At 38.7% G+C, this 14657-nt stretch overlaps 2 protein-coding genes across 2 annotated transcripts in view; both read left to right on the top strand.

Annotated features, from left to right (window-relative positions):
• UNC13C (unc-13 homolog C) overlaps positions 1–14657 on the top strand; it is a 525683-nt gene that overhangs the window by 180139 nt on the left and 330887 nt on the right. The window lies entirely within an intron of this gene.
• On the top strand, positions 5984–6928 carry LOC139015118 (olfactory receptor-like protein DTMT). Its single transcript, XM_070422435.1, has one exon. The coding sequence runs from the start codon at positions 5984–5986 to the stop codon at positions 6926–6928; it is 945 nt and encodes a 314-aa protein (XP_070278536.1).

Here is a 14657-nt window from a genome sequence, read left to right as displayed (position 1 = left end):
CAACTGCTATGTGTTTGTGAACAATTTATCAAATAACTCCTTGCTCAGAAGCTACAGTAGTTCTCTATTGGTTAATAGAGAATATTCTTTAATTCACCTGTTCAACAAGCAGTTATTAACTTCCTGCCATGTTTCAGGAACTGTTTTCAGCTCTCATGAAACTGTCATAAACAAGATCTTTTATGGAACTTAAATTCTAACATAAATATAAACAAACAAACTAGGAATTAACAGACAATATTAAGCGATATAAGGAAATAAAATAAGACAATGTATTAGAGAGTGCCAGGTTAGCTTTTAGAAATGTTTTTTAAGATAACATATTTGAATTGATACCTCGATAATTAGATCTGGAGCCAAAAAGGCTTTATTTAGCAAAGGGACCAAGGGTGGAAATGAGCCTAGCCAAGCAGAGGAACAGACAGAAGTCTCGTGTACCAGGTAGTTCAAATATAGTGAACCAGGAGGAGGAGTGGCTGAATATGAGTCTGGAGTAAGGCAAAGGCTAGAACACTGAGGGCCAGGGGTGCCTTCAGGGCCAGGGTATGGACTTTAGTCTTCATTTAGTGGAAAGTAATTAGGGATTTTAATTAGGGAATCTGACATACATGCGTAGAGATCACTCTGGCAGTTCTGTGTGAACCAGTTAGGAGACTATGCAAAAATCCAGACTAGAGAGAAGGACTGTTTAGACTAGAGCAGTGATGGATATAGTTGATCATATTTTGAAATTCTTTAAGGTCTTTAGTCATATCCTAATTTATGAAACTCACTTCTTTTTTTCTGTGACACATACTCTTCATTAGCATCATATGTGGAGGGATGATTTCTTGCTTGTGATAATGATAAAATCTTCTATTTGTCTAACTGAAAACATTTTTTTTCAAAGTTCTTTGACCTATTTTGTGTCAAGAACAATATTAATCTATAATTTAATTAAACAGTGTTCTTAGTGTTAAATAAAAGACAGCAATTTAAAAATTGAAGCTTTTAGATTAACATTTATAATGAAGATTGATGCTTTAATGTACTTTTCTACATTGACATGTAAGAATTTGATAATGCTGCTTGATTCTTTGGATCAAAACAAAATGACGCAAAACGTTTTTAAATCCAAACTGCTTCAGAAGTTGTCTGTGAAATTTAAATGTGAAGCCTGGGTAAATGCCACAGGGTGCACTGACCACTGCTTTGGGAGTGCAGTGTCGGGTGCAGAGGTGAAATGGAGCAGGGTGCTGTCCAGGAAGAGAAGGCATTCATACACTCCCACATGTTGGAGAGGAAACATTCCCTGCTTAGTGAGCCCTAAATCAGCCATGCAGCCTGCTTGTCCCCACAGGCACAGCTGAGTTGGGGCTCTGCTCTTGAGATTAGGTACAAAAATATAAATATAAATATAAATATATATATCTTTAAAAACAACATTAAACACTAAGCAAGTTTATTGAGAAAAAAGGACCAAAGAAGAAACCGCTCAAAATCTTTAATAAACACAAATAGGAAATATAGAATCCATTAAGTTCTTCTCCATGCCATTTGTCATCATTAATGAAAAATTACATTTCTCTATTGTTTCATGAGTAAATATTGAGTTTAGTTAGCCTTTTAGCATACAGAGAGTTTTGTGTGTATGTGTTTATGATTTTTTTTGTTCTTCCTTGAAATCTCTCACATTACACATATAAGCAAGGTAATATTTCAATCCTGATTTCTCCAGTAGGTAACCACTCCATAAATAATTCTACTAGAAGAGAAAAAAAAGCCTATGCCCTCACTAGGAAGTAGGATTATGTTCTACATCACTGTATCAGTAGAATCCTGGCTAGGAGAAAAAAAATGTAGTTGGGAGAATAGTTATTGGATAAATTAAAAATAATATCACCACTTTTCCAAGACACCATTCCATTGTAGCTTTGATATGTAACTAACATAAAATAATTGACAATGGTTTTGAAGAGAGCCATGGATGTGCCAATTTTTCCTTTATTTGTTCAGTAAATATTGTTAAGTGGCCAACTCTACACTTTATGACCACAGAGGTAGAGTTGTGGGAGGAGGAAAGAAGTAGCCCCTTATGTACCACAGATGGATCAATAGATGCAGGCATTCCTATCATAAAGGTTCACGGGTACAAAGCCAGTCAAAGGTCACATAATCCAAACTACCTCTCTCAATATTCAAAATCCTCAGCAACTTGCTCTTCAGTCTCCATAATCTTAGTGGTTCAGCCTCATCACCATCCATCCTATTGGTACTTTCTTTTCAGGGATGCTTACTAATATTGTTTTGTTTTAAGTGGCAGAGTATAAGGTTTCAGGGAAGTGAAACCAAAGGAAATAGTGCTGATGACCGCAGAGGGAGTCTTGTTGCAGTTCAAATTAACTTGTTTTATATTATATTATAGTTGAATTAATTTAACATGAGCTACACAGCTTGCAGTATCAGAGCTGCATCTTACTTTGTCATTATTGCCATCCTGCAAATGCACATGCTCTCCGCCCTTCTCATAAAACTGCACAGCCATCTTCTTTGTTTCATTCCCAACTTACCAACTCTTAAGAATATTTCCCTGTACTCATTTAAAATTATATTTCACCAAGTAGGAAAGCTTTTTTGTGAATAGTAGATAGGGTTTACTTTTTTCTCTCCTAAAAATATGACATGCTCTCATTTCCTAAGTAAAATATGAAAATCATCATCTTAAATGTACAGCTGAGCTGTCAAGAAAGTAAGGAAAATCCTCATGTTCCACAGGATGTGGGATTGCAAATACAGAGTGAAGCAAGCATCAAGAATCACTGCCTGGGGCCGTCTGCTGATCTCAGAAGCCCAGACATTTAGCTGTAGCAGTATGCAGGCCACAGGAGAAAAGAATCGGGCACCTTCAAAAATAAGACTCTGTAGAAGAGATTCTTGCAAAAAGTAGGACCCCAGAAAGACCCAGGCTACATTTATTTTTGTGGATAACAGTAAAAGAGGGAACATTCTCCAAGTCATTTTATGGAACTGGTACAACCTTGGTATTCAAATCATACCTGAAATATAATAAGAAAAGTTACAGGCCATGTTCACTCATTTGTAGATAGAAAATTATTAAACAATACAAAATGGTATGCAGCAATGTATAAAAAGACAATCTATTATGACCAAGTAAGGTTTATCCAAGGAATTCAAGTTTTGTTTAATAGCAGATTATCAAATGTATAGTAGCTGAATAAAGAAGAAAAATTATATGAGCATTTCAATAAAATTCAATTAATAAGATTTAAACTCATTAGTCATTTTTGAAAAAAAAATCCTAGTCTATCAGAAAGACAAATATCTTAACTTCCTAATTTTATATAACAAAAACCTAGAGAAAATGTCATGCTTAATGGTAAAACTTACACATTAAGGCCATGAATGAGAAAATATCTCTGTTATACGTAGCATTGTTTTGAAGATTCTGAACAGCACCACAAGATAAAAAAATAAAAGCAATTAATTTTTGGAAAGTAAGAAACAAAACTTTCATTGCTTGAAGATGACACACACATCTACATAGAAAACTCAAAAATATTTTCAAACAAATTATTAATTTTAATAAGTGTACTTAGGAAAAATATTGGATAAGTTTAATATATAAACTCTATTGGATTTCTATATATTAGCAACATGAGTTATACATGTAATTTGATAAAAATGAAGAACTCAGAATCTTAATAAGAGTATAAGAATAATCTATTGGGATAACCTATTAGGTTATATTTATGTCATTTATTGAAAATTAAAGAAAGTAATTAAAAGCATTTAAGGAAAAAATAAATGAAATTATGTACCATGTTGATGGATAGGATGACCCAATGTAAATATATCAATTTTCTCTAAATTGATCTCTAGGTTCAATATAATTATAGAATTTTTAAAATAAGTTATTGATTTTAGAAAAAAAGGAAGGGAGAGAGAGAAACATTGATGAGAGAAACATCAATCAGCTCCCTCCTGCACACCCCCTACTGGGGATCAAACCCACAGCCCAGGAATGTGTCCTGCCTGGGAATCCAATCAGTGACCTCTTGGTGCATGGGACTACACTCAACTGAGCCACACTGGCCAGGGCTATCATTATAGAATTTTTATGGAAGACAAAGGAGAAAATAGCTAAGTAATCTTTAATAAAATAAACAAGATAGAGGTATTTACCCTACCAGATAATTAACTGATTTTAAAACTATAGTAATTAAAATAGAGTAATGTTGGGAGATCAAAGTACTTATAAAATTTAGGATGATAATAACTTTTGCAGAAGTGGGAGAGAAATGAGATGGAGGACAGTCAATAAGGAAATAATATTTGAACTGAATAGTAAATACAAGAGTGTTTATTTTTACTTATGTTAAGTACTAGAGGCCCAGTGCATGAAATTCGTGCATAGGGGATGGATGGGGGGTATCCCTAAGCCTGACCTGAACCCTCTCCAATCCGGGAGCCCTCCGGGGATGTCCTACTGATGGCTTAGGCCCACTCCCTGTGGTTCTCTGCTGTCTGCTCCTGGGTCGCCGCGGGTGAAGGCCAAGTGGGCCCTGCTGTGCGCTGTCTGCGGGGCCCGCTTGGCTGCTCCCAGGTTGCTGTGGTGACGGCCAAGCAGGCCCTTCTCTCAGCAGCCACTCCCTGGGACTGGAGGACTCCAGCAGGGCTGAGAGGAATGGGCACCACCATCTTGTGGCTATGTGCCCCGCCATCTTTGTGTCAGAGTGATGGTTAATTTGCATATTACTATTTTATTAGATATGGTTACCTACATTGTAACATATGAATTATTTAATAATAAAACTGCTTAAATTTCATGTTAAATTAATATTAATATTAAATTATGCTTTATTCTTCTAATAACTACTTTAATATTGGCTCTCAGAAACCTTGAATCTTAGAATTAGGAGAGATATTAGAGGTAATTTTTCCTAATCATGATTCATAACCAAAGTATCAAAGGGGTTTTTAAAAGTATAGATGGCATGGCTCTCTTGAGATATTTTTAATCAGCATTCTGCTAAACCAGGTCTTGGGTCAGGGGATTATGGGGTAAAAAGAGTGATGATTGATAGCATAGTACTCTATTTTAAAAAACAAACATGTAGCCCTGGGTGGTGTGGCTCAGTTGGTTGAGCCTTGTCCTCTGTGCCAAAAGGTTGCTGGTTTGATTCTGGGTTGGGTTGCTGGATAGATTCCAAATAGGGGCATGTAGGAGGCAGCTAATCAATGTTGAATGTTTCTCTCTTTCCCTCTACCTTCCTCTCTCTCTGAAATCTGATGATCTCTGATTCTGGCGATCAGTCAGTTTTCTAATTCTTCCTCCTGCAATATAAGACTTTTTTCTGTACTATCATAATAGGCAGTCAATCTGTCTCAACTTGTGTATTTCCATTGGTAAGAAGCTCATTAAGCAATTCTACTAACATTATGTTTATATTTTTCAAAAGTGTTAGCAATGAGAAAAAAGGGAGGTACTTTTTGTATAGCTCTTAGCATTGTGCCTCAAGCCTGGTATGCGGTAAAGACTAGAAATGTTACTATTTCTATGTTTATTATAATTATAGGTATTGGTGATGATTCAATTTATAATTCCCTGTTATTTCCCAATTGGTCCTAGTTCTACTTTTTGGAGCAACAGAGGACAGTTCCCTTTTCTCTGCTATGGGACTTTTCTTTAAACATTTAAAGAGTCTTATGTCATCTCTGAATTTCCTCTATTTGTTGCAAAATATTAGTAATTCTTACTGTCTGGAGCTCAGCTGAGCTGGGGGAAAGAGAGAAGCTCAACTTCCAAGCATTAATAATAGCTGATTAGGACTGAAGCGACCGTTGACTGAGGCAGCGAAACCTGCGGGTTTAGTTCAATAACTTCATGAGCTAAAGACAAAGGTATAGACTTGGATATTGACGGAAATGAAGAGAAACCTAAATGAAAATTCAACCCAAAGTACAGCAGATACTGGAGACAGATATGACAGGAAGGAATCAAACTGCCATCACAGAGTTCCTCCTCCAGGGCCTGCCCATGGAGTCAGAGCGGAAAAACCTATTCTTTGCCCTGTTCCTGGTCATGTATGTTACCACCGTCCTGGGGAACCTCCTCATCATTTTCCTGATTCGCCTGGACTCTCAGGTCCACACGTCCATGTATTTGTTTCTCAGTCGCTTGTCCTTCTCTGACCTCTGCTTCTCCTCTGTCACAATGCCCAAGTTGCTGCAGAACATGCAGAGCCAAGTCCCATCCATCTCCTACACAGGCTGCCTGACCCAGATGTACTTCGTCATGCTTTTTGGAAACCTGGAGAGCTTCCTCCTTGTGGCCATGGCCTATGACCGCTATGTGGCCATCTGCTTCCCCCTGCACTACACCACCATCATGAGCCCCAAGCTCTGTCTCTCCCTGGTGGCGCTGTCCTGGGTGCTGACCACTTTGAATGCCATGTTACACACTCTGCTCACGGCCAGGTTGTGTTTTTGTGCTGGCAAGGTAATCCCTCACTTTTTCTGTGACATGTCTGCTCTGCTGAAGCTGTCCTGCTCTGACACTCAAGTCAATGAGTTGGTGATACTTATCATGGGAGGGCTCATTCTTGTTATCCTGTTCCTACTTATCATCCTGTCCTATGCACGAATTGTGTTGTCCATCCTCAAGGTCCCTTCTGCTAGAGGTATTTACAAAGCCTTCTCCACTTGTGGCTCCCACCTGGCTGTGGTGTCACCGTTCTATGGTACAGTTATTGGCCTATATTTATGCCCATCAACTGATAATCCTACTTTGAAGGAGATGGTCATGGCTATGATGTACGCTATGGTGACACCCATGCTGAATCCCTTCATCTACAGCCTGAGGAATAGAGACATGAAGGGAGCCCTGGGAAAAGTGTTTTTCAAAAAGAAAACTTCTTTTTCTGTATGATGGTAAAACTTAGTATTTTTGCACACTTTTATTCAGTAGACATATTAAATTTAATACTGGGATAATAATCCACACTTCCTTTTTTAGTGGTGATGTTTTTAAAAGAAATTACATTCTAAACAATTATACAGTAAGTAAAAGAGATGATGAGGAGGTGCATAGTTGAACTCAGAAACAGGATCTCAGTGACTTGCTAGCAAAGTCTTCCTTTTTATTATTGCAGATGATCCTGAAGAAGCATTATTTAAAAACTTTGAACTGATCTATGTGTCTCCAGTTATTAAAGCAATAATTTATCATGTGTTTTTTAACCAAAACTCTGCTTTAAAAATATTTGTTCTCCCAAGTCAATATTGAATAAAACACAAACTTCTCACTCTCTTGATTACCTCTGCTAAACTGGACTTTTTTGTTGTTGACTATAAATTCTTAACATATGTCTTCCTCAGCAAGTGTTCACAATACTCTCCCTTAGGATTGATTTTGCTGTGTCCCAGTGATTTTGAGTTGTCTGTTAATTTTCATTTGTTTCCAGCAAGTTTTTTATTTCTTTCTTGATCTTGCTTGTAACCCATTCATTGTTTAATAACATGCTATTTAGCCTCCATGTGTTTGAATGTTTTTTGGTGTTTTTACTGTAGTTGATTTCTAATTTCACTCCACTGTGATCTGAGAACATGCTTGATATGATTTCAATCTTCTTGGACTTTTAGAGACTCGTTTTGTGTCCTGATATGTGTTCGATCTTTGTGAATGATCCATGTGCATTTGAGAAGAATGTACATTCTGCCACATTGGGGCGAAATGTTCTGTAAATGTCAATTAAATCCATCTGATTCAGTGTGTCCTAAAAAAGAAAAAAAAGAATAGCTGATTAAAGAAATAAGCCAAAAATTAAAGATTTAAGACTTTCATCCCTTACTGTGATGGTATAAGCAAGAGTCTAAAACCAGAGGAAATGCTAACTCCCTCTGTTTTGATACAAACATGGCATCCTCACAGTTGAGGGAGTCCAGACCAAAGGACCTCAGCAGCACCCACCCTGAGGGGAGTGTTTGGGGAGAAGGCAAGAGGGAAGGCTCAGGCATGGAAAAGTACTGAGTCAGAGTGGGGCAAAGTGTCTTCAAGGTCTTCTGCTCCTCCCTGAGACCCTGAAGACACCTCAGATAAAGAAACCTAGGAATGAGGCACCAGGGCTGGGAATGTGAATATGTGAAAGGGCATGTCCCACCAGGGATCTGAGTTCTTGAATGCATTCTCTCCAGAGACTACAATGCAGTGGCTATGCAGCAAGTCTGATGCAGGGAGGGCAGCTTTCTCCCATGAGAACCGCCATGTAAAGCCCTCAGAATTGCTTGTGGTCAGGTCTGAAAAGCATTCATAGGTTTTTAACCAGGAAACAGACTCCTCACTTACAACCATGTAGAGTATGATTTGGCATGCGTGCCCCTTGACTTTCTGAGCAGTCTGTATTGTAGGGCACAATAGCACAGGAAGGGAGTGTATTGTAGTAACATTCCAAAATCAGGGCACCAGTGAGGTGACAATGCAATCATTAAATCAGCTGAAATTACAGCTGTGCTTCTGAGAATTTATGACTGGCATAGGATTAAGCTAGGCATATCTAAAGACAAATTTCTCCAGCTGAACTATTAAGTTCTTACTTTGAGGGATCAGGGCATAATTTAATTATTCTTTTTAAAATTTTATTTTTCAATTACAATTGAGATTGAGTATTATTTTGTATTAGTTTCAGGTGTACGGCATAGTAGTTAGATAATCATACTACTTTACAAAATGGCCCCCTTCGATATTTCAAAAAACCTCCTGGTTGCACCATACACAGTTTTTACAATATTATTGACTATGCTAGGGGCCCAGTACACAAATTCATGCACCTTGAAAGGAACTGTGGGCTGTGATGCTGCGGTAGGCATAGGAGTGGGTCTCGACCCATCCTTCATGCCCCACCTGGCCCCTCCTTCTACAGCCCCGGACCCCTGTCTGCTAGCAGCCCCACTCCTGCCACTGCCGCTCCCACGCACTGATGGCGCCAACCCCGCTCACACCCACTGATGGCTGGGAGCGATTGGGGCCAGTGCCAGCAGCAGGTGTGAGTGGGGTCAGCGCCATCAGCAAGTTCGAGCAGTGGCTGCTGCCCCAATCACCCCTCAGGAGCAGGGAGGGATGGAGAAGCCCTCAGGGGTGATTGTGGCTGGCAACCGCCACTCGCACCCACTGGTGGCGCCAAGTGATCGGGACCAGTGCCAGGCACTGGCAGCAGATGTGCGCGGCAGCTCTGGCACAGCTGCAGGTGTGAGCGGGGGTTGGTGCTGGCAGCAGGTGCAAGTGCCGGGTGGGACTGCTGTGTGTGGAAGCAAAGAATTTTCAGTAACCACCAGAGGCTCACCCCAATGACAGTGACCGGCACCCCGCCTTGTTCTGGTGCCCCTGCTCACCTGATCCACCATCCTGCTGCTGCCAAAGCCCACCATATTCCACACACGCACTCTGGTGGTCAGCGCATGTCATAGCGATCGCTTGTTCCAGTTGTTCCACCGTTCGGTCTATTTGCATATTAGCCTTTTATTATAAAGGATTCCCTATACTACAGTATACTGCATTTACTAACATCTGAGATAACAGAATATAATAAAATCAATGATGCAGTATTAATGAACAGCAGATTGGTTTTGTAGTAAAGTCAAAACTTAAAAGTACCAATAATCATGATGTTGTTATGCTCTTTACAAAAACTAAAAAATTACCATCCTAAAAATATTTATATATTCTGTGTTTTTGGGGGGAGTCCTCTAATAGTGTTTTTTCTTCCCCTTGTGCTACTCATTCACTTGTTCTGCCTAAATTGATCCCCTAAGACTCCTATCCCTCATTCTCCAATCAAAAATAAGTGTCCATTTACAGGAATAGAAGTTATTGTCTATAATAGCAAGGACTTGGTTATTTATTTTTTCATTGGACTTATTCTGAACTCAGTTTTACCTTCTTAAAGCAATTTGATGTAGCATAACATCCCTAAAAGAAAATAGTGATTGAAATTTTATATTGTCTCTTCAGACATTCAAGTGATTGATAGTTATGAAAGCACGGTCCATAAATCAGTGTTCATGGTATTTAAGGGCTCTATCACCTTGTTTTTACTTCCTAAAGAAAAGCAAATCATTCTCACAGTTCAGCAATAAAGCAGGATTATGTAAAGGAAATGCCTGTCAGATATGATTCTGTTTAGACCAGACAGTAAATTGTGTTAAAAAGGTATTTGCAGCACTTGTCAACAAGTGTAAGGTAAAAATGGGAGTTTCATGGTGTTTCTTTCTAATAGAGTGATTATAAGGACTCAGATCTTAGTATGGTCAAACAATAAGATCTGGAAAATTACAACAAAATGAAACTACAAGGAAAAGGCTCTTGGCTTATAAAATTGCTCTGGCAAGAATACAATTCATGAATGTCAGAAGTCTATAATGTGGTGACCTACACACATTATTTGTACTGGGTTTGTTAAAATATAACCTACTTCTAATAAAAACTGAGATATCTGGAGGCTACTAGAGACCCAAAGAGTTCCTTTTAAAAGGCCGGCACACAAACTTACTAGTCCCATTCCCTCTGAGCTCTGGTGCTGGGCAACAGCATTGAGGGATCCAGGGTCATACAGGGGGAAACTGGATTGTCTGGCATCAGGGCAGGAACTACAGGGTGGCTTTCTCTCAGACGGGGGTGCTTGCAGGGGTCATTGTTCCTGTGCTGGGACTTCCCCTGTCACAGAGCTCGCAGCCATATCTGAATTTCCATCAGCATGGCTCATACTGTTTGATCTACCCTGGTGATTCCCTGAGACCCTTCCCCATCCAATTTACAGCCTCACCCAACTTGTTTACAGTGGTTTTTCCATATAATGGTCTAACCTGGCTCAGCCTTCAGACTTCCCTAAAATCTCTCAAACAAGCAGCTCCTGGTATCAGTGTGCCCCATACCTATCAATAAGAATTCCAAGACCAAGCACTAGCACCAGCCTGCATTTCTTTACAACTTAACCTCACCTGGGCACTTCCAAGCCCAATATATGTAGCAGCCATTTGCAGATCTCTTTTTAGTTCCTGCTGGGTGGCCCCAAGCAGTGGCTGACTTTTCACCTCCAAGGAGTCCCTAGAGCTAGTGCACCTGGTGGACAGCTTCAGACTATGCCAGATTACAACTCTACACAACCACTAGCAACACACTCAGGGATTAGACTCAGTGAGCACCAAACACCCACTGAAGCAAGTCCTGCTCCATACGGTGTCTCCTGCACAGCAGCTCTTCCATTGTAGACACAGCTGGTCCTCACAGCCAGTTGACCTGGAGGTCAATTCCTCTCAGTAATACCAACAGCAATCAAAGCTCAACTACAAAAAGACTGTGCACACAGCCCATGTAGCAGTGCACCTAGAGTGCTCAGCTCAGGTGACTGGGGAGGCTGAGCCACTGGGCCTTCCAGGATACCTACTACACAAGGCCACTCTACCAATTCTAGGAAACATAGAATCTCTACCATCCATAGAAACAAATACAGGAAAGCAGCCAAAATGCGGAGACAAAGAAATATGTCACAAATGAGTGAACAGGAAAAAAATCTCAAGAAAAATAAGTAAATTAAATGAAAGCAAGAAAACTACTGGATATAGAGTTCAAAACAATGGTTATAAGGTTGATAAAGCTTCTTAATAAGAGCTTCAAAGGACTTAGTGAGACTTTCAAGGATCTTAGTAAAAATTTCAAAGAAATGAAAAAAGACCAGTCAGAAATTGAGCATAAACTAACTGATATAAAGAATAATTTACAGGAATTCAACAGTAGAGTAGAGGATTCTGAGAATCAAATCAATGATTTAGAATATGAGGAAGCAAAAAACACCCAATCAGAAGAGCAAAAAGAAAAAATAATCCAAAAAATATGAAGATAGAGTAAGGATCCTCTGGTACAACTTTAAGAGAACCAATATTCGCATTATGGGGGTACCAAAAGGAGAAGAGAGGTAGCAAGATATTGAAAACCTACTTGAAGAAATAATGACAGAAAACTTTCCCTACCTGGTGAAAGAAATAGACTTACAAGTCCATGAAGTACAGAAAGTCCCAAACCAGAGGAACCAAAGAGGCCCACACCAAGATCCATCATAATTAAAATGCCAAGGGTTAAAAATAAAGAGAGAATCTTAAAAGCAGCAAGAGAAAAGCAGTTAGTTGCCTACAAGAGAGTGCCCATATGACTGTCAGCTGATTTATCAACAGAAACTTTGCAGGCCAGAATGGAATGGCAAGAAATACTCAAAGTGATGAATAGCAAGGATCTACAACCAAGATCTACCCAGCAAAGCTATCGTTTAGAATTGAAGTTCAGATACAGAGCTTCACAGACAAGAAAAAGGTAAAGAAGTTTTTCACCACCAAACCAGTATTACATGAAATATTGAAGGGTATTCTTTAAGAAGAGGAAGAAAAAGAAGAAAAAAGATAAAAATACCAACAAGAAAATGGCATTAAATACATATCAACAATTGAATCCAAAAATCAAAATAAATGAACAAGGAATCTAATGAATAAAATAAACTGATGAATAAAGTAGAACCAGAGGCATGGAAATATAAGACAGACTGATGAATCTCAAAGGGAACTTGGCGGGGGGCGGAGACAAGGACAAGAAGAAATTAATAAAAAATCTTATATGTGTGTATGCATATGCATTACCTATGGACACAGACAATAGGGTGGTGAAGATCTGGGGTGGGATGGGAACCAGTGAAGGGGAGAAATGGGGGGAGGGAAAGAGTGATATCTATAATACTCTCAACTCTTAACAATAAATATTTTTAAAAAAGAAATAAAGAAGAGAAAGGATAGGTGTGATGCAATAAAGAATAATGATTAGAAGAGGGAAAGGAGAAGAAATTATAGAAACAGAAATATGCCTACTATAATTTTACAGTTAACCAAGTATTTGAGAACATGGGATAATCTGTATAAGTTAAGTATCCAGGTAACTAAAGCACCTATTAAAGATACCTAAATAATTAATATTTTATTAGAATAAATTTGATTAAGTATCTTTCTAACAAGTAAAACATACATCTCTGACTTCTTAAAATATTCAGAACATTATATTTGTCTTTTCTTAAAATGGCTCAGGTCACCATTGTGATAAATCCCTGATGTAGTAGTTAGAAGGATAAGTACAGAATCAGCCATATGTACTCCCTGGGTTTAAAACTCAGCTCTGTACTTGCTAGTTGTGTAATTTTGGAGTAAGATACTTAACATCTCTGCACTTCAGTATGCTAACCTATAAAATGAGGATAACAGTAGCTTCATCTCACAGATTTATTATATTGATTAAATTAATTAATGTGCTTATAAAGCAGCTAACATAGTATCTGGCACACAGTAAGATCTAATAAATAATTATTATTATTGACCAATAAAGGTTGTTTACTGACTCATTCATTCCCATAATATTTACTGAGCAACTATGTGCCAGGCATTATTCAAGGCACTTGGAAACAAGTGTTAAACTTGAATTCTAGTAGGGTTCACAGACAAAAAATGAGCAAGTAGCCCCACTGATATGGCTCAGTGGTTGAGCATCAATCTATGAACCAGGAAGTCACAGTTTGATTCCCAGTCAGGACACATGTATAGATTACAGGCTCCATCCTCAGTAGGGGGTGTGCAGGAGGCAGCCATCGATGATTCTTTCCCATCATTGATGTTTCTATCTCTCTCTCTCCCTTCCCTTCCTCTCTCTGAAGTCAGTAAAAACATACCCCCCAAATAAACAAACAAACAAACATGTAAATTATGTAATGTGTAAGAGGGTCAAAACAGCTGTGGAAATAAAAAAAAGTAAAGCAGAATAAAGGAATTGGGAATGGGGAGGTGGGAATGAATTTTGGAGGGGTAGAAGGGCAGTCCATAGGTTGCAATATTAAATAAAGTGTCAAGGTTAAGTAAGTTTACTGAAAAGTTGAGATTTAAACTATATATACCATGAATTATAAATAGCCCTAAGCTATAGTATTTTTGAGTGCTTGTGTTTGCTTTGTAAGGAAAAAAGTAAAATTGCTTTTGGGTTATACTTCTATATTATTTTGGTCCCAATATATAGGGTGTCCCCCAAAATTGTATACACACACTTTGAATAATTATAAAGGCACCATTATTAAAATACAATTCATTTTCAAAATTGAGATCTCAGCTGTGTGTATACATTTTTTGGGGGGGGACATCCTGTATTCATGCTTGTCAGCATTTATCTACATAGTCAAACCAAAATGGAACAGTGGCTATTACTCTGTGTGAGTAGAACTGCCAAGACCATTAACAAGGCAAGTCCCTGAACCTTGAGCACCTTGTCCTTGCCCTCCTCATGGCTCAGGCTCCTGTATTGAAAGCAAGTGTCAGTGAGATATTGCACGCCAGTATTCAACCCTTGTTCTCACCCCTCTTTGCCTCTGTCTCACTCCACTCTGAATGTTTAGCTGTATGGAGATTTAAGTGCCTGACGAAGAAGAGTTTCAGGGAAGAAGAAGAAACATAGTGGGGGAAATGTCCTAGAAACCTCAAGAGGGGACAAAAGGTCATGCTAGCACTCCCATATGAAGTTCCTTTTAACTTTATTTGATATCTGAGTGGAGATTATGGGCAACCTGGAGCCCCAATTTTATGTTCCA

The sequence above is a fragment of the Myotis yumanensis genome, unplaced genomic scaffold (assembly GCF_028538775.1).
Source record: "Myotis yumanensis isolate MYYU_CA2020_CCGP unplaced genomic scaffold, mMyoYum1.0.hap1 SCAF_1, whole genome shotgun sequence".
Lineage (NCBI taxonomy): Eukaryota > Metazoa > Chordata > Mammalia > Chiroptera > Vespertilionidae > Myotis > Myotis yumanensis.
This window is presented reverse-complemented; position numbering and strand designations above follow the sequence as displayed.